Source organism: Lytechinus variegatus, chromosome 1, assembly GCF_018143015.1.
Source record: "Lytechinus variegatus isolate NC3 chromosome 1, Lvar_3.0, whole genome shotgun sequence".
NCBI lineage: Eukaryota > Metazoa > Echinodermata > Echinoidea > Temnopleuroida > Toxopneustidae > Lytechinus > Lytechinus variegatus.
Genome location: NC_054740.1, coordinates 79,190,360 through 79,217,020, shown reverse-complemented (window position 1 = coordinate 79,217,020; position 26,661 = coordinate 79,190,360). Strand labels below are relative to the sequence as shown.

The 26,661-nt window shown below is 36.9% G+C and overlaps 1 protein-coding gene across 3 annotated transcripts in view; it reads right to left on the bottom strand.

Annotated features, from left to right (window-relative positions):
• Positions 1-15,749: 15,749 nt before the first annotated feature.
• Positions 15,750-26,661, bottom strand: part of LOC121424325 (histamine N-methyltransferase-like) — a 35,488-nt gene continuing 24,576 nt past the window's right edge. For all 3 annotated transcript variants that reach the window (XM_041619967.1, XM_041619985.1, XM_041619975.1), the window contains exons 3-5: positions 21,133-21,325; positions 19,765-19,895; positions 15,750-18,458 (exon numbers count right to left, since the gene is read on the bottom strand). In XM_041619967.1, coding sequence (XP_041475901.1) covers positions 18,067-18,458; positions 19,765-19,895; positions 21,133-21,325 — 716 coding nt within the window. In that variant the 3' untranslated portion in view covers positions 15,750-18,066. The remainder of the gene's footprint in view (positions 18,459-19,764; positions 19,896-21,132; positions 21,326-26,661) is intronic.

Sequence of the window (26,661 nt, the reverse complement as noted above, 5' to 3'; positions counted from 1 at the left end):
TTCCTGCATTCACACCGCCCCGAAACACATCCTTCGGGATAAGTTCCCGAAGTTACGAGCATGCGCAGTATGGTCTGATAAGCAGGAAAGGCGCGAGATTCAAAATCACTAGCCCAGCAGCCACCCACGCCGCCGCGCCCAACAACACGCTGGGCTAAAAGTTCCGGTAATTTGCTTTCACATCGCCAAAATACCTGCGACCTTGGAAAAATCCCCACGAAAGTTCTCGTAATTTCGCCAAGTACCCACTATTTAGCGGGTATTTTCTTTCGGGGAAATTACGCGTAGTTTGCTTTCACATTACCAAAATACCTGGTATTTTCTGATCGGGGTAAATTTCCCGATCAGAGAATACCTGGAACTGGCGAACTTCGAGGCGGTCTGAAACCACCTCATGATCTGTATAAAGTGTGTGGTGTAATTGATCCTATTCAATAATCTAGTGAAGTTCATCATCTGACCATGCAATCCCTTTCACTCTCCAGCTTCCATTAAAATCATATTCTATTGAAATTCAAAATTGTATGGAAATAATAAACCACATTTTATGTAGTAATTTGTCAATTAGTATCAAAAGTGAATTGTTATTATTATCAATTATTAGTACTTAGTAGACCTATAATATAGAGTATATTATTTCATAAAACTATATGAAATTTAATTAGAACAGCTAGAATAATATAAATTTACATTTAAATCAGCATAGATTTTTTCCTACAGTACAAGCATACTCTTATTTCCAATAAAGACAGTTTTACATGTAGGCCTATATAATAATTCTTTAAAGTTAAAGTATTTGATAATACAGGCCAATGTGCATTTTTAATGCTTATTTCAAAAAGAGGAAATATTCAAAGCATGAAAACAGTCAATTACTTCCTTGAGGATGTGCCTTGTCATAGATGATTGAAAATTGCATCCAACCAAAACTAGTCTCGGTCTCAGCCTCTCCATGTTTAACTACAGTAGACAGCAAATTTCATATCCTCTTGTCAAGGCTCTGAAGGCCAGTTACATGTATTATAATGAAAAGCCACTTTTCTACCCTGCACATTAGCAATTAAAAGGACAAAATGGGCACAAAAAGTCCAATGCCAATGAGAAGGGGCAAAGAAGCAGCCAAACAAAACATTATCATTTGTATCCAACTGTTAGAAGAAAATGAAGCAACATAGTACATGTATTTTGTGAAGCAATTCTCCAGTGCCTTTAATAAAGGTCAGGTCCACCCCAGAAAAATTCTGATTTGAACGAATAGAGAAAATCAAACTAGCATAACACTGAAAATTTCATCAAAATAGAATGTAAAATAAGGAAGTTATGACATTTTAAAGTTGCGCTTATTTTTCACAAAAACTGTGGTACATGTATGTTCAACTCAGTGACATGCAAATGAGTGAGACGGACGATGATGTCCCTCACTCATTATTTCTTTTGTTTTTTATTGTTTAAATTATACAATATGTCATTTTAATATATTTAATATTTCATTTTGTACAAATAAGGATCAACTTGACTGAACCATATTGTATCAAAGAATGCTAATTCCATTATGTTCAGGGAGGAATTGTTGTTTCACTTGACAATGATGATAAAATAAAATATTTCATATTTCAATTATTATACTTTAAAAGAAATAGTGAGTGGATGATGTCATCAGTCTCCTCATTTGCATACCGCCCAGGGTGTGCATATACTGTTTTGTGAAATTTTGAAAAAATTGAAATGTCATACCTTTCTTACTTTACATCCGATTTTGAAGAAATTTTCAGTGAATACGATTGATGGATTTTCTCTTTTTGTTAAATTCACCTTTTTGGGGGTGGACTTGTCCTTTAATACTGATGATTCTTTGAAAGCTACTGAAATTGTAATCAGCTGGGTGCACATTCATCAAGAGAAAAATCAACCCCATTCCCTGAAGGCTTCATGGCTACATCTTTGATTCATCCCGAGGTCTTTGCAATTTTCACCATTTCCAGTCAAAGATTTAAAAAGAAAACTAACAAATAAAGTTGATATCAAGTTCATTATTTCCTACATAAAATATCACACTGATAATCTCCAAACATGGTAGACTCTATCTGAGCCTTTTCAACAAATATTTTACAATACCTACCCTGTAGTACTATGTATGTACAATGTAATGGACAATAAACCCATGTTTCATGTTTAATGGACAGCATTCTTCTCCCAGTTGTGTGCCAGAATTAAAGGAAAAAAGTAACCAAGATATGGTAAATTCTTAAGAATGAACGTGAAAACTAACAGAGAAAGACAATTTATTTCTGGCTTTCATAGGGACCTGTGTCAATGGTTCATGTTCTAATCCTTTGTGGGTCACACCTTAAAAAATCACAACAATAGCCGAGAGAAGTACAAGAAATATCCCACATTCTTCAACAATTTGTATTCACCTGCCATATACATCATGGATATATGAGGTGAGGAATAGTATAATGCTCAATCTGAAACAAAAATGTTTTTCATATAAAAGGTATAAAGCAGCTCTAGAATACATGTACCTGTACATTCTCTTATTGATATTTTCTACTATTCTGCAATAAAGTACAATAGCATTGATTTGAAATCACAATTAAATGACATTTAAAATGAACAAACATAAATGTACATGTAGTACATTATGAGGGAAAACAGATTTTACAAAAAATAAGATACAGTATTTAAAACTTTAATACCAGTACTTGCTTTTTGCTTATTATGCCTACATGTATGAAGCACATTGAGGGGACCGTTTCATGAAAGTTGTCAGCACTGACAAGTAGTCTTTCTCCGACAGTTACATGTACCATAGTAACAGTCGGAGGCCAGTGCTTTTCAGCCAATCAAAACCAAGGATTTCACTGAAATTGTCAGTCAGTGCTGACAACTTTCATGAAACACCCACCAGATAAGGTCTTCTTTCTTTGTATACATGTCCATACTGGATTTGTGCTTATCCAGTCCATGTACCAAGTGATTTTCAGCATACTGTAAGGACCATGTTTTTTTTTCATCAATTAAAAGTAATTGGCTTGCTCACAGTACTGTATACTAAATGTACAGGGGTATCTCAAAATTCAAATACAATTGATAAAACAATTCAAGTTGATGTTTTGATACTCTGCCAAACTGTACATTGTAAACAATAATCACAGATCTAGGCCTACATGTGGATCTATTTACTAAAAGCTGCCATGTGTGATTTACTTAAAGGCCTGGTCACACCGCCCGAGTGTTGTTGGAGCGGTCATGGAACGGAGAAAAAAAAATCATCACCGCTCGCTACCGTTCACCATTTTTTATTTTGGATTGCTTTTTTTTTGTTTCCGATTTTTGTTTTCGATTTTTTCCCCAATTTTGTGAGCGAACTTTGACCCTCTCTCCCTACCGCTCCACGACCACTCCAACAACGCTCAGGCGGTGTGACCAGGCCTTAAAGGGGAAGTTCACTCTGACAAAAAGTTTATTGTAAAAATAGCAGAAAAAATAATAAAAAATATTGCCGAAGGTTTGAGAAAAATTCATTGAATGATTAAAAAGTTATTAGAATTTCAATTATTTGATTTGTGACGTCATATGCGAGCAGCATTCCTACATAGCGAATGCTAAAAATCAATGAAATGTCATTTTCTCAGAAAATTGAAAATGGTTTTCACTGTACCTTTTGTATATCAATAGACAAATCACTTTTCACACCCGATCATGAAAACAAAACAAAATTAAGTCATCAGGAACCATACAAAATTTGAAATTCATGTATTTTATATTACATAACACATGGGGCAGCTGCTCGTTTATGACGTCACAAATCCAAAACTTTGAACTCTAATAACTTTCTTACTCTTTAACGGATTTTCCTCAAACCTTCACCGATATTTTTTACTATTTTTTCTGCTATTTTTACAACAAAGTTTTCTTCAGGGTGAACTTCCCCTTTAAGAAATTTGATATGGATGTACACGCATATGTACAGTATCCATTTATCAGAGTTTAAGTGAATGTATGGTTTGTATTAAAACTCTTTGCTGTCTAAGAGCACTGGCATCATCATCGACCTGACAGTAGGGTCACTCTGATCACATGGTTAATTATGTTTACCCTTTCTGGCTACAGTGGACATGGTGAATGGTTTGGAGGCCATCAATAAATGACCATGTCCAACCTCTTTTTGTTTGCAATGACTCATCCCATCCAGTAAATGTATGTACATGTACCTTCATATGCTTTTCACATTGCATTTCCTTAACCCCATACTATCCCTAACCCCAGACTATCCTTAACCCCATACTACATGTATCTTTTTTTTTATTCACACTGTCTTTCTTAACCCCATACTATCTTTTTTTCGATTCACACTGTCTGTCTTAACCCCATACTATCTGCTCAACCGTGGTTAATGCCTTAACCCTGGACTATCCCTCAGCTCATGAATACTGATGATTTTACCATACAGAGCGTGATTAACGTGCAATTCGACTTCTGTGATTGGTTACATGTAATGCTTAGCCCCACTTTCCTTAGCCCCGTTTCGTTTTCACACTGCATCTCTTAGCACCGCAATTGTGGTGCTAGCACCACAATAAGCCGGCTAACCCTGTTATTTTGCAGGGCCAGATAGTACCGTACTATTTACTGTGCTAGCCCACTTTGCTAAAACGTAGTGTGAAAACGAAGTGGGCTAAGCTTAACCCAAGGAAATTGGTGGGGCTAAGGGGGGGTCTTAGCCCCACAAATTTAGGACAAAAAGTACAGTGTGAAAAGCATATCACCAGCCCAGTGACTGCTGGAATCAGCGATTCCCACTGACCTAGTACAAGGACCATCCACTCCCAAAGGGTAATGGGTTAAAGAGCATACTGAAGAGGAAGAATGATTGCACATTATGGGTGAATTGCCTATTTGGGCAATACCAAAACAATTGCTTGTTTTATTTCATCTGACATGGTCTAATGGCAGTCTGATCATCCCATCACATGAGGAAAATGACTACACAGGATGGGTCATGGTAGAATGCCTTGCTTATTCTGTTAATTACTGAGTAATTACCTTTTTCACCAAACTAATTCCACGCATACTGTACATACATGAAAATTAGTTATGGGCTATTCCACGGTTACTCACGTTACATTTGGAGACACCTGACTCATACTTGGAGCTGTAACTCCATTATTATTGATAGGAACTAAACATCTCCGTATCACAACAAAGTACACAGTCTGACTATCCTTTGTATAAAAACAAAACTTGGGAAATTCTATTATGCTCCTGGCAAATCTTTGGAATGTGTCGGTTACTCACGTTACAGATTTGTCCCAACCTGTGGAATTGCCCTTATAAGTTTTGATCTGTAATGTACATGTACAGATGAGCACTTTGTAATCATTTTACTACATTTCTGAAATTGATTTCATATTTTGTGAATGCTACCACAAAGTTCTAGTAAAGCATGACAAGGTCCATTGGGATCAAACAAATTCATTCTTACACAAGATTTTAAGGTTAAAGGTAAATGCTAGTTTTGGTAACGATATCAAAATGAGTTTGTACAGAATCCAATGAAATGACCACCAAAGTGTCTGTTTGTATAAATAAAACGATTGTGCCAAAGAATTCTGGAAGAAATTGTGTAATTGCTGAGAAATCAGCAAATATGCACAGGATTCGGGTAGAGCGTCGAGCCCAACATTCAAAGCAATAATTATACACTGTCCCATGTGCGCTTATCTACGTTGGGGATCCTTGGTGTGAACATTTTTCAGCGTAGATTTCAAGATTTCACAAAGTTCAGTTTATACCAGATCTAGATCCTCGATGATATACTGACAAGCCTTGTTTTATAGACTTTCGCATGAAATCAGTGTTTACTGCAACTACTGGAATTTCTCTTTAAAGTTAAACATACATGTAGATGTGCATGTATAGTTATTAGTTTGCAACAAGACCTACATGTATTCCAGCTAGCACTAGTAGTAGCACCTTTTTTGTCCGGGGTTGGTAGTTACTTAGTCCTGGTGGGTGTTTCATAAAGCTGTTCGTAAGTTAAGAGCGACTTTAAGAACAACTGGTGATCTTTTCTTGTGTTAAATGGTGTACACCAAAATGTTCATTGGCGATGGTTTAGCGCGAAAGAAAGGATCACCAGTCGTTCTTAAAGTCGCTCTTAACTTACGAACAGCTTTATGAAACGGCCCCCTGTATTCTTTTCTTTGGACATCAATTTCCATGGTAAGATACAGTATAGAATACAGTATAGAATACATATATTTCACCCTGTTTAGCCCAAGCTATTTGGACATTGTATACTGTACATGTAGGGCAGATCTGTCATTAATCTGTATTGTGACATGTACATGTAAGTAAGCGCATCAAGCACAATGAACAATTAATCCACAAAATTGTAAAATTCTTTTAAAGTTATTAAACAAATTTAAATATCTTCTAATGTTCCAATTTTTTCATCAATATGATATAACATAATAAGAAATGATTTTTAAGCACTATGGAATATGACGAGAAATAGAATTTTCATTGAATTTGTATGAAATCATGATTTTGAGCAATTTTGAGATTAGGCTACGTGAACTCAAGAAATGTTGCCTAACAATATGATTTCAACCTGAAAAGTTGCCTGATACTGAAACATGGCACAAGCTTTTCACTTTATAATGTAGATCCATTGCAAAAAATGTACAAAGACGTCATATTGTTGTGATCATACATGTACATGTATCACATTAAACCCAGATCTAAACTTACCTTTGTCTTTGTCAACCTAAATTTTTAAAGATGTTTGAAATTGTATTTTGATTTTTTTTTCAATGAATTATAATTTGCTAAAGAGTCCTAAATGCACATGTGACTCATTTTAGCCCAGAGTAAAACTGCCAAAGATTGAGAAGTGTCTGATATTTAGCAGTTTTACTCTGAGCCAATAGAACAAGTTCTAGGTCTTGTTTTATCACAAATAAAAGTTAGATGATCTACACATGTATTCTGAGGTTTCATGAATTGATACACATTAACACTCTGCGTCAGGGTGACATGTTGTTCAGAAAGCCCTTATTTCTTTCATTATATCTTATTTTGGATAGCCCCTACTCACAAGCCTAACTTCTCTCAAGGGTACTTAAGCAACAACCATTCATATTTTTATTTTAACTCCTGTCAGTGTTCCATACATATACACTTTATTTGGCTACCATATACATGTAGTGCCTCATGATGCTGTGACATTTTCATCAGAATGCTATTCTTGGTTTGAGCAGTATTGCTGTTTTATATGAGTGTAGAAGACAGCCAACAACATACTTCAAATCAAGGGCTTATACATTTTAAGCAGAATCTCAAAATTCTTCAAGAATTCAATACCTTTTGGTGAATTGTACTAGGGTTTTTTTTAAGTGTACTCTCATGTACTGTAAACTCATAAATGCACATCTTTGTGCATCAGTGTTTGGGGGTTAGTGGAAATTAAACTTTGAAAAAGGAAAGTCTCTTACTATTAAAGCAGGTCTTCTGCTACATGTAGACTATTTATGTAGATACACATTTCATTTTCAGACTGTATTTCACAAATCACTTTTTTTAATTCATTTTTCATCATGAATACTTTATATTGATCAATGCAAAAAAAATGAACTTACCATGAATCTATAAGATGTACTCCACCATTCGATTGGCAACTATTTCACTCCTTTTTTGCATTTCTATCAATTTCAAAATCAATGATAAATAAACATATTTATCTATTTCATCATACGTTATAAGTTCCAGATTGAGTTTGGGCGGATGTTTGGATGATAATATTGGCACTTTGTAAAGGCAGCATTCAAAGTCAGAGCCTAGTTCCAGGAAACCAAATTTTTTCATGTTTATTACAGTGCAGTTCCAGGGCATCATATAATTTTTAGAAAAAGGTTTAGTTCCAAGGATCCTCGTTTTGCATCATTCAAAAAATTTTAATCGACTACTCTCAGCTTTGGCTTACCAGATTCCCAGATAAATAAACTAAACTACATTTACATGTATAAAATGCATGTGCCAGACTTTTCTGTAATCCCCCAAATTTGCCCATGTAATACCCATCTAGATCTAGAGACTACAGTATACAGCACAAAAGAAAAAGTGGGAGTATGACATCATCAGTAAGAATCTAGACATCTGGACTTCACATTGAATGTTTGTGAAGACATGCCTAGAACTTAAAGTACTGTTTCACCATATTATACATGTACCATAATGCAAGTATTTAAAATGCCATAACTTTGTTATATTCTTTGTCCAAGTTTGATCAAATTTTGTTTTGATTTATTTCATACTATCTCAGTATCTGTTCAAATCAATTTCATTTTCAGGCCTGGGCCCTGCCTGGACTCTAGATCTAGTTTTACAAGTTACTCTCTCATGTTATTGTTAGACTGCTCTGTCTACCTCAATATTTTTTTTTTCATTTTTTAATTAAATATTTTTCATTCATAGGCCGGGCCAAGCCCAAGGCCTACATTCATTCAACAAGTCATGAGCATCATTTAACCCCCCCCCCCCCTCCCCCCCCCCCCACCACGGCCACACACACCATCACACACAAATACAAAACTAAGTACGCTCAGCTTTCAGAATCAAAAGCAAAGATAAATGGGGCCATATCGTGTTATAAGCCACTTAGGACCTCTTCGAACACATACCAATATTTGCAGGCCGATTCAATGAAATGACGGCTTCAATGATTTTCAAAAGAAATCTTTTGTTCTCGATGCGAAACTTCCCCACAGACGAACCGAAATAGTGACCTTGCTACAACACGTATTTTCCCATTGATACAATAATTTCTGAGTAGGACGTTATTTCATTCGACAATCCCCGACCCTCTCCTCGATAAGATAAATCAATAAATATAATAATAATTTGACTCTTAGTTGTCGTTCTATATTTGGTCTCCTTCCAAGCCACTATTGAGTACAACTTTATGGAGCCCTCTGCAAAGACTTGTACACAGTAGTGGCTTGGAAGGAGACCAAATATAGAATGAACGATAGTCATGATAGTATAAAAAATAGTATTAAGTCTATCACAAAACTAACAGAATAGATGCTATTATCAACTATTATTTCTTATGAATGCTGTCTATTCTTGGTCTCCTTCGAGGCCACTATTGTGAATAAATCTATGAAGTATTTCCTATAGACTTTTTACACAATAGTGGCCTGGAAGGAGACCAAGTATAGAGAGCTCATGTTTCCAAAATGTTATTGTTCAAGCTATACTTGGTCTCCTTCGAGGCCACTACTGTGAATAAATCTACGGTGTATTTTCCATAAACTTGTACATAATAGTGGCTGGAAGGAGACCAAGTAAAGACAGATTTGTGTTCATCAAATATTTTGATATAAAGCATTCTTTTAAAAAGATTAATTTGTTTTATTGTGTTTTATATTGATTGTTCAAGAAATGTATTAACTGTCTGAAAGTGGCAGAGTGGTCTTGAAGAGGAGGGAAATGAGGGGTAGATGGAATATACAGGTTAATTACCCTAATTTCCAATTTTCTCCGTATTAACAGTGGACAGTTCGAGCTGTCCACAATTAATAGTAATCAAAATAATGAAAATTAATGAAACATGGGTACTCGACATTTCAAACAGTCATTTTGCCCAAATTGAAAGCTTTGATAGTTGCCGCAAGGGGGAGTTATCAAAGTATTTGATTCCACAACGTTGAAAGTATATAACATGTAACTTCAATTCTATTTTTAACATACTTAATGTACTTAATAAAGCAAAACATAATAGATCTAACGTTATCGTCCTCATTTGGTTTATAGATCTATGGAAGTTCACCATGTTCACTATTATAATTAGGCCGCTATTTTCAATTGCTTTGTCACAGCAAGCTCGCAAATTTATTTGCATTGGTCTTCCCTGATATATGAACATTATTATTCTGACTAAATAAACTCAAGGATTTTGATTTAAGGCCGGCCCCGAATTAGGCCCAATACGAAATACGCAAATGACGACTGGGTTGCTTTGTTATTGTAATTGTACGGACGTACGAAATAAAGCCTATCGTAGTGGCGCTGGCCCATGCAGCTCAACAACCAGTCTTCTCAAATTGATAAAAGCTTGCCGTTTACTGCAAGCATGCGTGCAGTCCAATTGGCAGAATCTGTAGCTATAGGGCGTGCGCTAACTTTTCGCCAATCATGATCGAGTACCGTCGAGTGGCGCCTCCCATGTAGTGACCTATTTGTAATGTCATTGGCCGAAAGAAGGCATGCGCAAGATATTGGTACATGGCGTAAGTACTCAAGAATTTATAGTCCAGTCAACCAAACATGTATATTTCAATTCTCTGCGCACGTCGCCGTGGATGTATGTACTTTTGGCCAATGAGATTGCAGATATCACTACATGGGAGGCGCCACACTCGGCAGTGCAACGTGCATGTATACGTGCATATTGGCGAAAAGTTTTGCTCATGCCCGAGTCTCCGCCTTCAATTTTATTACATTGTCCGTGACTTTGCAGCACAGCGCTAGCGAGCGTTAAGCATGTAATTTTTCTCGATCGAGACGGGCTGCAGCTGGTGAGGTGCATGGGCCATGTAGGCTTTATTTAGTCCGCAGTTTTGAAGTGCAATCCTCTAGCACTGCATGATCTTTGGAAAATAAAATTAAGTTATAAAAAGTAATCAAATCAACCAAGTTGTCACCTGCGTATTTCGACAGATTGGGCCTACTCATTACACTTGAGTTTATTGGCCTACTCATTATACCCTTGAGTTTATTTAGTTAAAATAATTATTAAAGAAAAAAGGTAAAACAATGAAGTAGATCTGACGATAACCTAAATCTATCAAATGAGGAAGGTCCACTTTAGTCAGTCCTCCTCTTCAATTAAGACCACTCTGCCACTTTCAGACGGTTAATTCCTGCATCCTTAAAAATATTCAGATGATTGTCTGTTCGAACCAAAAGTCTATAAGAAAAATACGTCAAGAGTTTAATATGGCTTCGAATGAGACTATTTTTAAAGCTGATTCACTTTAAAAGTACATTACATCAAAGCCACATGTGTTGCTTAGTAACGAAATAAACCACAGAAATTGGCATAGATGCGCTAATTTCATCACGGCACGGATTTTTAGACTCCGCCTCCGCGGCCCATTCTTCCAATCGATAAGCTTATGATCACCAATGCGCAGGCACGGATTTCCAGACTCCGCCTCCCATGCAGGGTAAATTAGCTGCGAGATGACACCGAGTACCGTGTGCACTCACGATCACGTTTACAGCAAAAATTGTGAGCGTGTGCACACAAAATAATGCAGATCCCCTGTATTAGCAGTGGATAGTGCGAACAGTCCACATAAATGTGGACTGTTCGCACTGTCCACTGCTAATACAGGGGAATTAAGGTAATTAACCTGTATATTCCATCTACCCCTCATTTCCCTCCTCTTCAAGACCACTCTGCCACTTTCAGACAGTTACCTATTCCTGAAAATAAAAATAAACACAATTATACAACTTATCTTTTTTTTAAAAGAACGCTTTAATATAAAAAATATTTGATGAAATACAATATAAATCTGTCTTTATTTGGTCTCCTTCGAGGCCACTATCGTGTACAAGTCTATGGAAGATACACCGTTAAACTATACACAGTAGTGGCCTCGAAGGAGACCAAGAATAGATTGAATAATAAGATTTTAGAAATATCGGCTCACTATACTTGGTCTCCTTCCAGGCCACTATTGTCTAGAAGTCTATGGAAAATACACCATAGGTTTATACACAGTAGTGGCCTCGAAGGAGACCAAGTATAGCTTGAACAATAATTTTTTAAAGAAATTTCAGCTCACTATACTTGGTCTCCTTCCAGCCACTATTGTGTACAAGTTTATGGAAAATATATACCATAGGTTTATACATAGTAGTGGCCTCGAAGGATACCAAGTATAGCTTGAACAATAACTTTTTGGAAATATCGGCTCACTATACTTGGTCTCCTTCCAGGCCACTATTGTGTAGAAGTCTATGGAAAATACACCATAGGTTTATACACAGTAGTGGCCTCGAAGGAGACCAAATAGATTGAGCCCATAGTAGATTACATCCAAGCCACCTGTTGGAAAACGAAATAAACCACAGAATTTGAAAGAAATTGATGCGCGTGGTATATTTCACCCCCAAAGTCACAGATTTTCCAAACTCCGCCTCCGCTCCGCCTCCCAATCGTCATCAAATGCATCGGGTGATCACTAGTAGTGTGTACCGTATTGTGTACGACTTGTGTCTGCGCATGACAGTTGCACACGAATTGGGCATGCAGAGCTCGAGCGCAGATGCGACGCGACGACGTACAATGTGAGCGCACGATATCTCTGGATGGACGGCTAGTTTGCTGAAAAAAAGACTTTCAATTTCGAAAGGTAGGACATGATTTGAATACCAAAAGTGTCCGGGGGAAAGAGTCCACTAGTGGCTTCGATCACGAGAATGCCATAAATGGTCCTTTATGACTGCCGGCTGCTAAAAGCAGGCGAATATGGCGCCACACTACCCATCTCAGCTATTGGTAGGCGAGTACACACGGGGGAGTGATGAGGGGCCTTCCGGTACCCTACAAATTCTGAGCAAGAGCGAGCGAGACAAAGACCAAAATTACTCGTAAATCACAATCAATATCACACACTTACCTATAGCTCCAGAAGATGTCGAGTCGCCTCCACTAGTGATAGAGCTAGCTGCATCATCCGAACTCATAATGTAATGATTTTAGTCCATAAATACATCCCAAATCAAGATTTCCAGACGATCATCTTCGCTAGAGAAACTGAAACAGCGATTACCATCAATAACACTGTTCAGCCATCAATGCACATTTACTGAATCTCTAGATGGCGCTGTTCAAAGAGATCGTTCTGATCAGTCACAAACATAGAGATAGTATATCTCTATATGGTCACAAAAAAATCTAACAATTACTTGTCGGCTAGCCTACCCACAATCTTACTTTTTCTGTGATAACTGATTACAATACAAGCAAACAAATTTAAATTCATCGAAAAAAGGAATAGGGGAGAAGGAAAAAGTAGTAGTAGTAGTAGTAGTAGTAGTAGTAGTAGTAGTAGTAGTATAGTAGTAGTAGTAGTAGTAGTAGTAGTAGTAGTAGTAGTAGTAGTATAGTAGTAGTAGTAGTAGTAGTAGTAGTAGTAGTAGTAGTAGTAATGGTAAAGTAGTAGTACAGATATTCGCACAATTAGGTGATATGCAATGTGATGACCCTCATTATTTCTTTTTTTTTATTGTTTGCATTAAACATTATTTCAATTTTTACAGATTCCACAATAATGAACGACTCGGATGAACCACAAGATGTTATAACGATGGTAACTCCACGTATTCAGGGATGAATGTACTTTTCTTTCACATGACAATGAGGCAGGGGCGTCAATCCATTTTTCAGATATGGGGGGGGGGCAAAATCATGAATCAACGTTCAAAAGGCGATCGATCGATCACACAATACGGAGTTGCCGAGTGGTCTAAGGCGCCTGGCTATACATAGAAAAATATGCACAAATTGATATTAAAGTGATTCCTTATTTTTAAAGCTTATGATATCTTTGCCCATGAGCGGCGCCAGAATGGGGGCAAGGCGACCTTCAGGTAACGTTTTCCAAGTTGGCAGGGGTAATAGAGAGGGGTAAGTCCGCTAGTCATATCGCTAGTCAAGGACCGATAACGTATAAGTTCACTCGTCAATGAAGGGAAGGGGGTCACTAGTCATAACTATAAGTCATAACAGGGGCAGATCCAGGATTTCCCAAGGGGGGGGGGCACTTTTGTCCAGAAAAACGTAACAAGCTCCCTCCAAAAAGGTTCTCATTCCTAATTAGTGTTGATTTATATCAGGAAAAAAATGACATGCCCCCCCCCCCCAAAAAAAAAAAATCCTCCCTTGCTTATGCACCACATATTCCCCTACAAAATATTGTTTATGTCTCTCAAGAGGGGGGGGGGGGTCCCTACCTGGATCCACCACTGAGTCATAAGGTTCGATATTCATAATGCATGATGAGGGTCGTTATTAATAATGGTCATGAGGCTTACTCATAAGAATTGCTAGTCGTAATCAACAAAGTGGGTCGCTAGTCATAATACTAGGGTTGCTAGTCACAAAAAGAAAAATGGTTAATTAATCACATGGATCACTATTCATTAATGCAAAAGAGTGTCGCTAGTCAGAAGAGAGGAGGGTCGTTACTCATAATAGACCAGTTCGTAGTTACTTCATGGGCAATTTTGGTCAAATGACCTTTCATTTCTTTCATCATGATAGGCAGATTTCAAAGCAAGATATTACGTAAGCTTGCCTTACATAGCAGGATGAAGAAATTGAATAGACCAGGTGACTAGAATAGCACACCAATGAACACTTAATGAAGGTATTTGTTGCATTCCTACTTTGAATGCATATCTTAGCCTAATTAGCATGTTGCACAATGTACTTGACAAACTGTGAAATACCAGTCGTTCGTGGAAGCATTGTTGTTTTTTGTGGATGTAAATGAAAACGACAATTCAAAAGAATATATGAATAATCAAGACATCAAAGTTGGTGCTTATCTCATTAGATTTTAAAGCACCATGTCACTTTAGTACAAATGACCTTCTTCTGATCATGCGTAGAATCTTTTGATCATGCGCAGAAAGGAACTACGAACTGGCTTATAATAGAAAAGGTGCGTAACTGGGGGTGGGGTCTCTATGTTCCGCGGAGACCCGCCGCTTGCCAACCCCTCTCCCTCTCTTTGCCCCTCTATTTGCTTTTTCCTCTCCTCTTTTTTCCCTACCTCTCTCTCCCCTCTCGTTTCCGGCTTTCTTCTCCTTCATTTCTTTCGATCCCTCTCCCTTTCCCTTCTTTCTATCTCTCTCTGTATTTGCCCTCTCTATTTCCTTTCTTCTCCCCTCTCTCTTTGCTCGATCCTTTTCTTTTACCCTTTTCCTTTTCTCTCTCTCTCTCTCCCCCCTCTCCCTTCCTTTGCTTTCCTCTCTCCCCTTAATCCATTCTTTTCTTTCTCTTTAGCTCCCTTCCTTTTCCTTTTCTTCTCCCTCCCTTCTCTGTTTTTTTTTGGGGGGGAGGGGCGGTGGACGCACGACCTCTGTGGTTCTTCCATGATAGGTATTCTAAATACTATTCTTACAACAATCCAGCAGCATTTGAAACATATTGAACTCATTTAGAGAGCTGAATAAGGGGAGTGGGCTTGACCTGCAGGTTGTCTCTCGAGCAACAGTCATTTCATTCCGGCTGATTCTGCACTCTTAAAACAAATAAGTCAAATTGACCAGACCAGGGGCCCGTTTCGTAAAGGACTTGCAACTGTTGTAACTTTGCCATTATGGCAACTACCTTGGAAACCTTTATTATGACTGGCTGCAACTGATTATGGCAATCACTCATAGTCACTTTTGTGACAAATATTCTAGTCAGAAATAACTCTGTTCTAGTAATACGACTAGAAAATAATTAAATGTGACTAGAAAAACAGTTGCACACAGCTGATCCTATTATAAGTAGTCATATTTGACTGATTTATGTTTAGAGTGTGCGAAATTTGCATGGGATAGCGTCATAGGGGTTTCGTTTTGGAGACTAATGCCTGTATTCTGAAGTCATGAAACTATGCGCTAACATTATGGAGAGTCAAAAATAAAAAAGAAAGAAAAAATCTGTTACATCGTATATTTATGTTTAATATTTCGTTTCAATTAGATTTCATAATGAATAAAACTACTTCAGCTATCATTCACAGCAGTTATAATGTTAGTGTCATGTGAGTAAATAAACTGAACGTTTAATAATAGGCTATCCACAGTTAAACCACAACTTTAAACCAGGGTTTATTTAAACCCGAGTTCAGAATACGGACCTTAAAGTTCATCTTTAAAAAAACCCTAAATGTTATGATATGCATGATTCCCGCATGTATTGGGACTTCAGTAATACAAGCTTTCCTTTTGATCTTGGTACGACCTCTGCTGTTTTGTTTCAAAATGTATTTATGAGTATCACTTTGAATATTTGTATTATACTTTTACTCTACTCTATATACTCCTTCCAAACAGTGCATTTTCATGTAGCCCTGTACAAGTTGTTCATATTTCTCTCTTTGTACATCAGTGATAGTTGTTTTTTCGATAGTTATGTATATTGTATTTATTGAATAAAGGTTTAGAAAAATCCAAGTTCAAATTCCCCTTCAGTAATCCTATTGTCATACTCTTTGTTGAAGCAATCAATATACCATATCTTTAAAAGTACATTCTTTGTGAGAATAATAACTTCATCTTATCTCAGCCATGTAAGTTAAAAGGGTAATGAATGCATCTTGTACATCTAATGTTGGACAACATGCTGTCCACACAACGATTGGTTAAAAAATCCTATTTTGGGTAGTTTTCAACCAATACTGTGTAGTTTTCACCCAAAGCACACATTATTGGTTTAAAACTATACCCAAATTGGATAAAGTGTTAACCAATTGTTGGGTGGACAGTATGTTACCCAACATTTTTAAGAGTGCAGTTTTAATTGTATATAAATGATTGTAAGATGTTCTTTGAGAGCAACAGTATCTCTGCAAGTATGCTCTTTGTATTAAGAAGAATACATTATTTCATCGAGTCTTTTCCGTACCCCTACCCTTACCACCACAAAATAACTGAGCATGGAAAAGGAAACTACTAACAGTACTACTATCTGGCGCAAATATACGCTACTGATAAGCACCGTATAAGCTAAAACAACAACAACGACAATACTACTACTGTGATCTTTATAAACTTGACAAACTAATGGTAGATGAGATATATAATTATCTCGATTATGGTTTAAGCGTTCTACCTTGAAAAAAATTATGACTTGTAAATAAATGATGAAATATATCTCGTCCTGCTCGTACCATAGTAACCCTACATTTAAATTTTTGACTTTACTTTAAAAAATATGTTAACAACATATATTGTATTTGATTTAAAAAAAGACACAGTAAAATACATTTTCTTTTCAATTCTTTACAAAGTAGACAGCATCGTTTCATCCTTCGGCTTTCTTTTACCACACAGAACTACATAGAGGTTTAAAGGCCAAGTTCAATCCTGATATAAGAAAAAGAGTGTAAAAATAACATACTTAAAGCTGAAGATTAATATGGAATCCACTATATCAATGCCAAGTACCCCGAAACATGGTTATCAAGATGATTTGAAGATATAAAGAAAAAAAAAGTTTCAACATTGCAACACGGATATAAATGGAAGTGTTTACAACATTTTGAGATAATCATGCACATTTTCAGAAGACCACCATAACATTGTCAGTATATATAAACTAGAATGCTAATAGGGAGCAGGATAAGTCACACACCACACACCAATGTATGAAAAGTCAAATATAAAAAAGTATAATACAGAAACTACAATGAATCTACAAAAAGTTTTATACGTTCCAAGAGAAGTTTTGGAACCAGAATAGAAATAATCTTTTTGGAATATCATGATAAAACACAAAAGAAATTGTGACTTTGAGATAAAGTAGGCCTAAAGATTTCCTCATTCGCGTACCACTATTTAATGTATATACTTACACATGTTTGATCACATCGATTTCCTTTAGAAATATACTTGAGCTTGTGTGAGAGTTTAAATCAATGTAATGTAATATGAATCGCAATTCACTTGCATAAGCTTGATAATTGAGATAAATCGAAGATATCTGTATAAAATCATGTGAACGAAGAATCCATCCTGACTATATTGTACAATTTGTAAAAAGCTAAATGGAATTGCCCAATTTACGAACAGCTTTGTGACACATGACCCAGGCTTACAAACTTGCGAATGGCCGGCAGAAAGATGCCGCTAATGATACCATGTCTGTGTTCCGTAGTCACAGGGTTTCTAATTTTCTCCCCATCTTTGGCCTTTTTAAACATTCATTTGACATTTTTGCAAGACTAGACTATAGTATCGTAACAAAATTACTGATGAGGTGTCCTAGTTTTTAGATGGCTTTTCAATGATCAAGGTTTCCCATACTCTTTTGAGTTTGAGTCGATCGCTATCTCCGCTATCCGCTCCCTCGACCGTGGCCATGTGCTCCTTGGACTTCATCCTTAAAAATTGTAAAACCCTCTTGACCAGGTCACTATCAGTCTGGCGAAAGTTGGAAACTTGTGTGAAAAAATCAAGCAGAAGGCCTCCCTCCCATGAAGTTTCATCGAAGACGTCAGTGATGTCAAAGAAAATTGGGTTCACAAGACGAGAGAATGGTATGTTCATGTCCTGAAGTGCGGCAGTCACATCGGAGTTGGAGATCCATTTTTTGGAGGTGAACATTTGTTGCAATTCTGGGAAATCTGTCCACATCCCCTGTCCACAAGACACGTCTGCAGAATGACAAAAAAGTGCCGAATGGCTAGGAGTGTACTTTAGAATACGATAAAGTATAATGGCTGCAACAGTATGGAAATCAGAAGAACAGAAAACAAAATATTCTCAGAGAGGTTTGGGGTGTCAGACTCTGAGAAATAATATCATGCCACCCTTGGCGCCGCCCCGATCTTTATTCAAGACATTGTGCCTAACTATGCGTTACATTGTGATGATTTTAAGAATCATAAAAATGACTCGAGATCAGCCAGTATGAAATTGAAGAAGTAGAAGGAAAACTAGAAGTGTGAAGAAATATCCAAGACTGTTGTTTTACATGCATGCAGTGTAACAGATGGATGGAGAGACAAGCTAATTTGACCTATATTACAGAGGCGTCGATCCTGGGGGGGGGAAGGGCGATCGCCCCACCAATGAAAATATTGGGGGGCAGACATATCGTTTTGCCCCCCCCCCAATAATTCCGGATGTGCAAAAACAAAACAAGATTGAAAAGTACAGCAAGCGAGATTGAGATACACAAATCGTGCTCAAGATGTCCGCTTTTCATATTGGAATATACAAATTTTCAGCTCGCGCTTCGCGCTCGCCTCATTTCTGTAGCAAAAACCCATGCTTTTCATGATTAAATAGGTGAATAGAATGTCCCGTTTTCAGTTCTAAACCTCAAAAGAACTCCCGCTTCGATTTGCAATAATCTTTGTTGGATATATATCTTGTTTTTATAAAAAGCGTCCATTAAACTGTCATTTTTTTTCAGATCGAATTTCAAATTTTTCAGCTCGCGCTTCGCGCTCGCATCTATTGTTATTTAAGATACCGATCTTAATAATTGCTAACAAAAATGCTTACAATATCAAGATTTCAGGTTAGAATGTAAAGAAATTTCAGCTTGCTCTCGGCACTCGCATTATCTGTTTAGTGAGATATGTATCCTCATGAGTTACTACAAACAGTCCTAAACAGGTAAGCTTTTCCTGTTTTTAGGTCAGTATACTATAAAAATTTCAGCTCGCGCTTCGCGCTCGCATTAATTTGTTGGTGAAATACGTGTCTGTATCTCATGAGTCACATATATATATATATATATATATATATATGTGTGTGTGTGTGTGCCTGTGTGAGGGTGTGTGTGTGTGTGGATGTTTTGTACGATCGAGCGCCTTATGAACGTTGATTCATGATTTTGCCCCCCCCCCCCATCTGAAAAATTGATCGACGCCCCCGATTGATCAGTTCAGTTCACAGAAGCCATCATTGATCAAAACGAATGTAATAAGAAAGTTGTTGATATAATCTTACCGTCAGTCATGTCAATCATCATCATACCTCCAGGGGCAAGACAGTCGTAGAGTAATTTCACTGTCTCTCTTGCGTTGTCAGCGTAATACAAACTGTGTATGGCGCTGATAAAGTCGAATCTACCATCGGCACTGTCATAAGGGGATAAAAGAACAGGAGGGTGTTTCATAAAGCTGTTCGTAAAGTTACGAACGACTTTACGAACGACTGGAACACGTTCTTAGGTCAAAACTCAATTACATAGGAATATGAACTAGCACAAGAAAGGATCACCAGTCGTGCGTCAAGTAATTCGTATCTTACGAACAACTTTATGAAACATCCCAGGGGTATTAAAATAATTGATTTCTTGGAATTCGATACAGGTGGCATGTTGAAAAAACGACTGAAATAAAATGCAACTCTTAAAATAAAATGTATCTTTATTTTAGATATCATCAGTAAGCGTTATGGACTTACGTATGATTTTTTTCTCTTAATGTTGTTAAAATGAATCATGCAACAAGCTCCTATTAAAGAAAAAATTACAAGTAATAATTCATTTTGTTTTTCTGAACTGAGAATCTCTTAAAACCTGGTGTAGAAATATCTGATTCTCGCATACACATTTCAGCCCTAGAGTGTCAAATTAGTCAGGCAAGAAACTAGGAGCACACCTAATGTCGGAAATTTCTGGACTTGGTGAAAACAAAATATAGCACGTAGGTTAGTAATTTTTGCTCCATTAATATTTCCTAATAGACATACTTTCAAAATCTTGGTACTACCAATTTTAGTACCAAGACTTTCTCCGGGCTTTTAGCTCATCAAGCCAATTCAAAGGCCCGGGGGGGGGGGGGGGCAGTCAAATATAATGATGTAAACACGCGTGACCAAAAAAAAACGCGTTTAAAGGGGTGTTTTTCAGTTTTGGACGCGGTCCGCGCGTGGACTCCTTAAGGGTATCATAAACACCGATTTTTAAGAAAAGGGGTGGGTTTGAAAAACTGGTCAACGGCCAATCGCGGGGTCAACACGTATTTAGGGTATGTTTTTTCCCCCAAGCTTTTTCCCCGAGGTCATATTTTGGCGACAACTTGTTTAGGGGCCAAAATGTGTAAATAAGGCCCACGAAAAATTGTTTAGGGGGTTATTTTACACACAGAGATAAACTCGTTTAAGGGGTGTTTGGAAATTCCTTGGTCACGCGTGTGTACATCAATATATTTGACTCCCCCGGGTTCAAAGGACCGGTTTAAAGGAGCCTTCTAGTGTAGCCATACCCGATCTGGGTCAACTGCGGTACAATTAAATCTACTGATTTATAGGATTCGAAAGCATAATGAATGTACATTATTTTACTGATATAATATATCTCTCAATTCTCACCTATCAAGTGTCTTTTCTTTGTACCCCTGAAATGTCCCCTCATACCATTCAAACTCAATAGAACCAGTGAAAGGAACATTTGCTGCTTCGGTCTGGTATTCCTGGATGAAATCATGAGATGGCTCGATGACTACATGCTTGATTCGAGGAAACCTGGATGAAAGCTGCTTCAGAAGGTGCAGTTCATACTCCCCTGCATGAGTGTATCAGATTGTGGTATTGTTGAAAGAGAACCAAAAACAGAGAGCTTTAGCTTTTTTGCCGATTATTTCTAGACCAACCCGTATTACTGATCATTCTGCTACGCTTATAGATAATATATTCTGTAACTCTCATCCTCTTCCGAAAGCTGGCATTGTAACGACAGACATATCCGATCATTTTCTTATTTTTACCCATATCCAAACAATGCAATCACTCGCAAAAATGGAAAAGAAATATAGGATCTGTCGCAACTTTAGTGACAAAAATATTGAACGCCTCCAAGAAGATTTAAGCTCTGTTGATTGGTCTGACGTTTATAACTCGAAAGAGAATGTCGATGACTCATTTGACATATTTTTGAAATATTTCAATGATTGCTTAGATTCTTGTGTTCCTTTAAAGAAATATCGAAATTACGACTATAAACGTGTTCCAAAGCTACCATGGGTTTCAAAAATGATATTAAGGTCTATCAATCGGAAAAATAATCTGTATGTTTCTTATATATCAAATCCAAATGATGTTTCACGGAATAGATACACGTCTTATAAAAATACCTTAACAACTACTCTCCGAATAGCAAAAAAGAGGTTTTATTCAGAAAAATTACATTTATATAAAAACGACCTTAAAAATACATGGAAAACAATAAATGGGGCTCTAAACAAAATTAACAAATCTAGTGCTGTTAATAAATTATGTGTAGATGGAAATATGGTTGAAGATACTCATTCTATAGCAATTGAATTTAATTCATATTTCTCTCAAATTGGACCAAAGTTAGCTGGAAATATTATCCCGTAGAAAATTCGTTTAAGGACTTTTTGGACAAACAAAATGATAATTCAATATTTCTTACTCCAGTTCATAGAGAAGAATTACTTGAGATTGTATTTAATTTGAAAGCAGGAAAGACACCCGGATATGATGGCATTACAAATAAAGTATTGAAAAACATTATACATTCTCTTGCTGATCCCCTGCTTCATATATTTAATTTATCATTGCAGCTTGGCCAGGTCCCAAAGAAGATGAAAATAGCTAAAGTTATACCCATTTTCAAGAAGGGGGACCAATTAATTACTAGTAATTATCGCCCAATATCTTTGTTAACTTCGTTCTCAAAAATTCTTGAAAGGATCATTTATAAAAGGACAGTTGCTTTCCTTAAGAAATATAGTATTATATGTGATAACCAATTTGGTTTTAGAGAAAAACATAATACAACTCATGCTATATTGACATTAATAAATAAAATATCTACTTCTTTTGATAATTCTGATCATACTGTAGGATTATTCCTTGACTTCTCAAAAGCGTTTGACACAATAGATCATGAAATACTGTTATGTAAGCTATCAAATTACGGTATCAGAGGGACAGCTTTACAATGGTTTAGGAGTTATCTTACTGATAGAATTCAGTTTGTTACAGTAAATGAATCAGAATCTCCAACAAGGCCAGTTTCCTGTGGAATTCCACAAGGTAGTATTCTTGGCCCCTTGTTATTTATACTTTATGTTAATGATATGAAAAATTCATCTCATGTTCTCTCATTCATTCTCTTTGCTGATGATTCCAATATTTTCTATACACACCATGATCCACATGTACTTGTGAGCACTATGAATACAGAATTTAAAAAAGTAACAAACTGGATTAAAGCCAACAAATTGTCACTGAATCTGCAAAAAACTAATTATATGCTTTTTAGTCATTCATTGAAACATCTACCGCATCAAATACTTTTAGATAATACTGAAATCAAAGAAGTGCAAACAACAAAATTTTTAGGTCTTACTATTGATAACAAGCTTACGTGGAATGCTCATATCAACAATACTTGCAAAACTGTGTCAAGAAATATTGGAGTCATCAATAAGCTTAAATACGTTCTACCAGCACAGGCGCTATCCATGTTGTATTGTGCATTAATTCTACCATATCTTAATTATGGAATTCTGGCATGGGGTAATGCCTCTCAAACGAGACTAAATAAAGTCTTGCTACTTCAGAAAAAACTACTGTGAATAATATGCAATATGTCCTTTAGAGCTCATACGGATGAATTGTTTCGTCAGAAACGTATCCTTAAAATCAATGACCTGTACCGCTTGCAACTATTCCAATTCATGTATCAGCTGGATAGAAATAGTGTACCTAATGTCCTACAAAGAAATTTATGAGAAACAATACTTTACATTCATATAATACGAGACAATCAAATGACTATCACTTACCTAAAAGTAAAACAGTATTTTCTAGCAAAACTGTATTTTTCACAGGACCAAAACTCTGGAATTCTCTGGACAGAGAAATGAAAGAGGCAGCTAATCTTATACGATTTAAATTACTCATCAAAAAAATTTCTCCTGAATTCTTATTGATTCAATCTAATATTTGTGAACTTCATACTTATCCACGGTAGTATTGATTATTTTTTTAAGTCAATATTTAATTTTGTATATAGTGTAAATACATTTGTGTTACAGTGTTTATATCTATATAATTTTATAGAATTTTGCTGATTATTTTACTCTATTTGTATCATATTACCCTTGTATAAAGTTTTGATAGGGGGTCTACATTTTACAAGCTCTGCTTTTTAGTAGGCCCCTCCACTTTTTTTCATTTCATTGCTACGTTTCAATCCTGCATGTTATGCATTTTTTTTTTCATTGTAAACATGATTACGAAATGTACTTTGATGATTGTGGAATATGAATATATCAATAAATAAATAAATAAAAAAATAACAACCTAACCCATGACACGGAATCTGTGCAGCCTATAAACAATCCTATGGTTGCAAATACCCGGGAGTTTCGCGAAAGACAGTTATGAGTAGTCCTGTACAATCTGTTTATCTGTTTATTTATTTATTTATTTTTTTTTGGGGGGGGTCTAGATGGAACGTTATGGCTTAGTGGTTTAGATTCCAGACTATGAAACAACAGGTCCTGGGTTCGAATCCCAGAAATTTGTGATCTTTATTGATCCATGTGTTGCACTCAACCCAGGTGACGGAAGTCGGTACCGGCAGGAAAATAATCCTCAAAATCTCTGAGCCCCGGTATTGGTATAGCTTAGCCGGGATAATACAGGAGTACCTTGAGCACCTAAGAAGGTGGATATGCAAGTGCTATAACAATGCCCAATTATTATTTTGAACTTCATCCATTATGCAGATTTATTCACCCCCCAAAAAAAAAAAAAAAAAAAAAACTTCTCCCTTTAAATCATCATTTGATGAATTTTCATACAAATGAGTGGTTCAGAAAACTTGACAAAGCCTTTAGTTAAAGCTCTACCCCACTCCGTTGTCTCGAAAGGTTGCGTTAATTTGACTCCTCTCCCTCAAACCACATTTTCGAGAAGAGCTCCCGGCACCCCCCCCCCCCCTACTCCATCCCGCTCCGAAAACGCAGACTTTCATCACAAGCCATCATATGATGTCCCTGCATTGAGCATACATGTATATAGGATGAACCGTATCGTGCCCTTTCGTTAATCGTACGATGTCCCTGCGCTGATCGTACAATGCCTATTATGTAAGGGTTACGGTCCTATGATTTCGAAATTGCATATATATATATATTCCATCTATCCCGCCATCTATATACCATCATGAGTCAGTACAAAAATTTTATGACTGTTGCACGCCATTGCAGGATATGTAAAAAACTGTTTTCATTACGGTTTCATAAAACTACTGGAAACTAGTTTAGTGGAAATGTGTAATGAGAACGCTCGTAGTGGTCTTGGAAACGATCATCCAAACTGGTTCGGAAAAACACCCCACGATGCATGTTTCAAGATCGCTTTGCCACGCTAAACTGGTTAAAGCGAAAGTGAGGACACACACAATCGTTCTTCAGGAAGCGATGTTTGCACATTTTCAGAACGCATCTCCACACACTGTGTGTAGAATGTCTATACTTTACTTAATTTACTCATGGACCTATCGTAATAGGTCCATGATTTACTTCAATCCAACGATCATTGAAGGACTATGCCTATTCATCGGTCAAAAGGAATACACTGTATGCTCCATCTCTTTCAATTAGTTGCATGTGGCGGTTACACTTCGTAATTCCGAAGCTTCGTAATTCCGAAGGTTCTTTATTCCGAAGGTTCGTAATTCCGAAACACGTAAATTGCCTATACCTCAATGTTCGTTAATCCGAAAACGAAAAAGGGTTCGTTAATCCGAGCATTTGTGGCGTTATTCCGACGGTTCGTTATTCCGAAGGTTCGATAATCCGAAAACGAAATAAGGTTCGTTGTTCCGAAGGTTCGATACTCCGAAAACGAAATAAGGTTCGTTGTTCCGAAGGTTCGTTAATCCGAAAACGAAATAAGGTTCGTTGTTCCGAAGGTTCGTTAATCCGAAAACGAAATAAGGTTCGTTGTTCCGAAGGTTCGTTAATCCGAAAACGAATTAAGGTTCGTTTTTCCGAAGGTTCGTTAATCCGAAAACGAAATAAGGTTCGTTAATCCGAAAACGAAATAAGGTTCGTTAATCCGAAAACAAAATAAGGTTCGTTAATCCGAAAACAAAATAAGGTTCGTTAATCCGAAAAATGAAAACCGGGAAAGCAGAGGCAGAGGCAAGGGGGAGGGGGCGGGGGACACTGTTGTCGTTCAATTGTTATGAGGATGGGAAGGCAAGGGCGGCCGAACGAATTTTCGTTGGGGGGTAAAGCCAAAAAATGAAACTCATACGTCAAAATGGACACTTGTATACTTTAAAAAGAGTATTTTATTTCGAAAAAACAGAAAAAAGGGCATAGTTATTTTTTAAAAAGGAACTTTCCCATTTTGGAAAATATTCATTTCCCTGTTTTTTATTTCATTTTTGGGGTGCAAGTGCACCCTGCCTCCCTCCCGGCGGATCCAACTTTCGTCAAATAGGGGGGGGGGCAAATTTTTTTCAGCCATATTTTCCTCGATCGGCAGCTTAAAGTTGATTTTTGTTTGTTTCTTTGAAAGGGTAGTCCTAACATACTTATAAAATAAAGGAAATATGTAATAACATGATAAACCCGTTTTGAATAATGCGAGCGCGAGCTATATTATTTTTTTTAATATGATGGGCAATTATGTTTGTGATCTTCAAAACGAGATGCCTATGTAAATAAATTTAGATACTAACTGCGAACAAGAAGCGCAAACAGAAATTTTAAATATAATCTCTGACCTGATCTAAAGGGGACATTTTAAGAAATTTTTGCAGTTAGCCATGAAGACGATGCGTCTTTCAACCAGTGGCGGCGGAACATATTTTCCTGGGGGGGGGCAAAGCCAAAAAGGGGCCAATAGGGG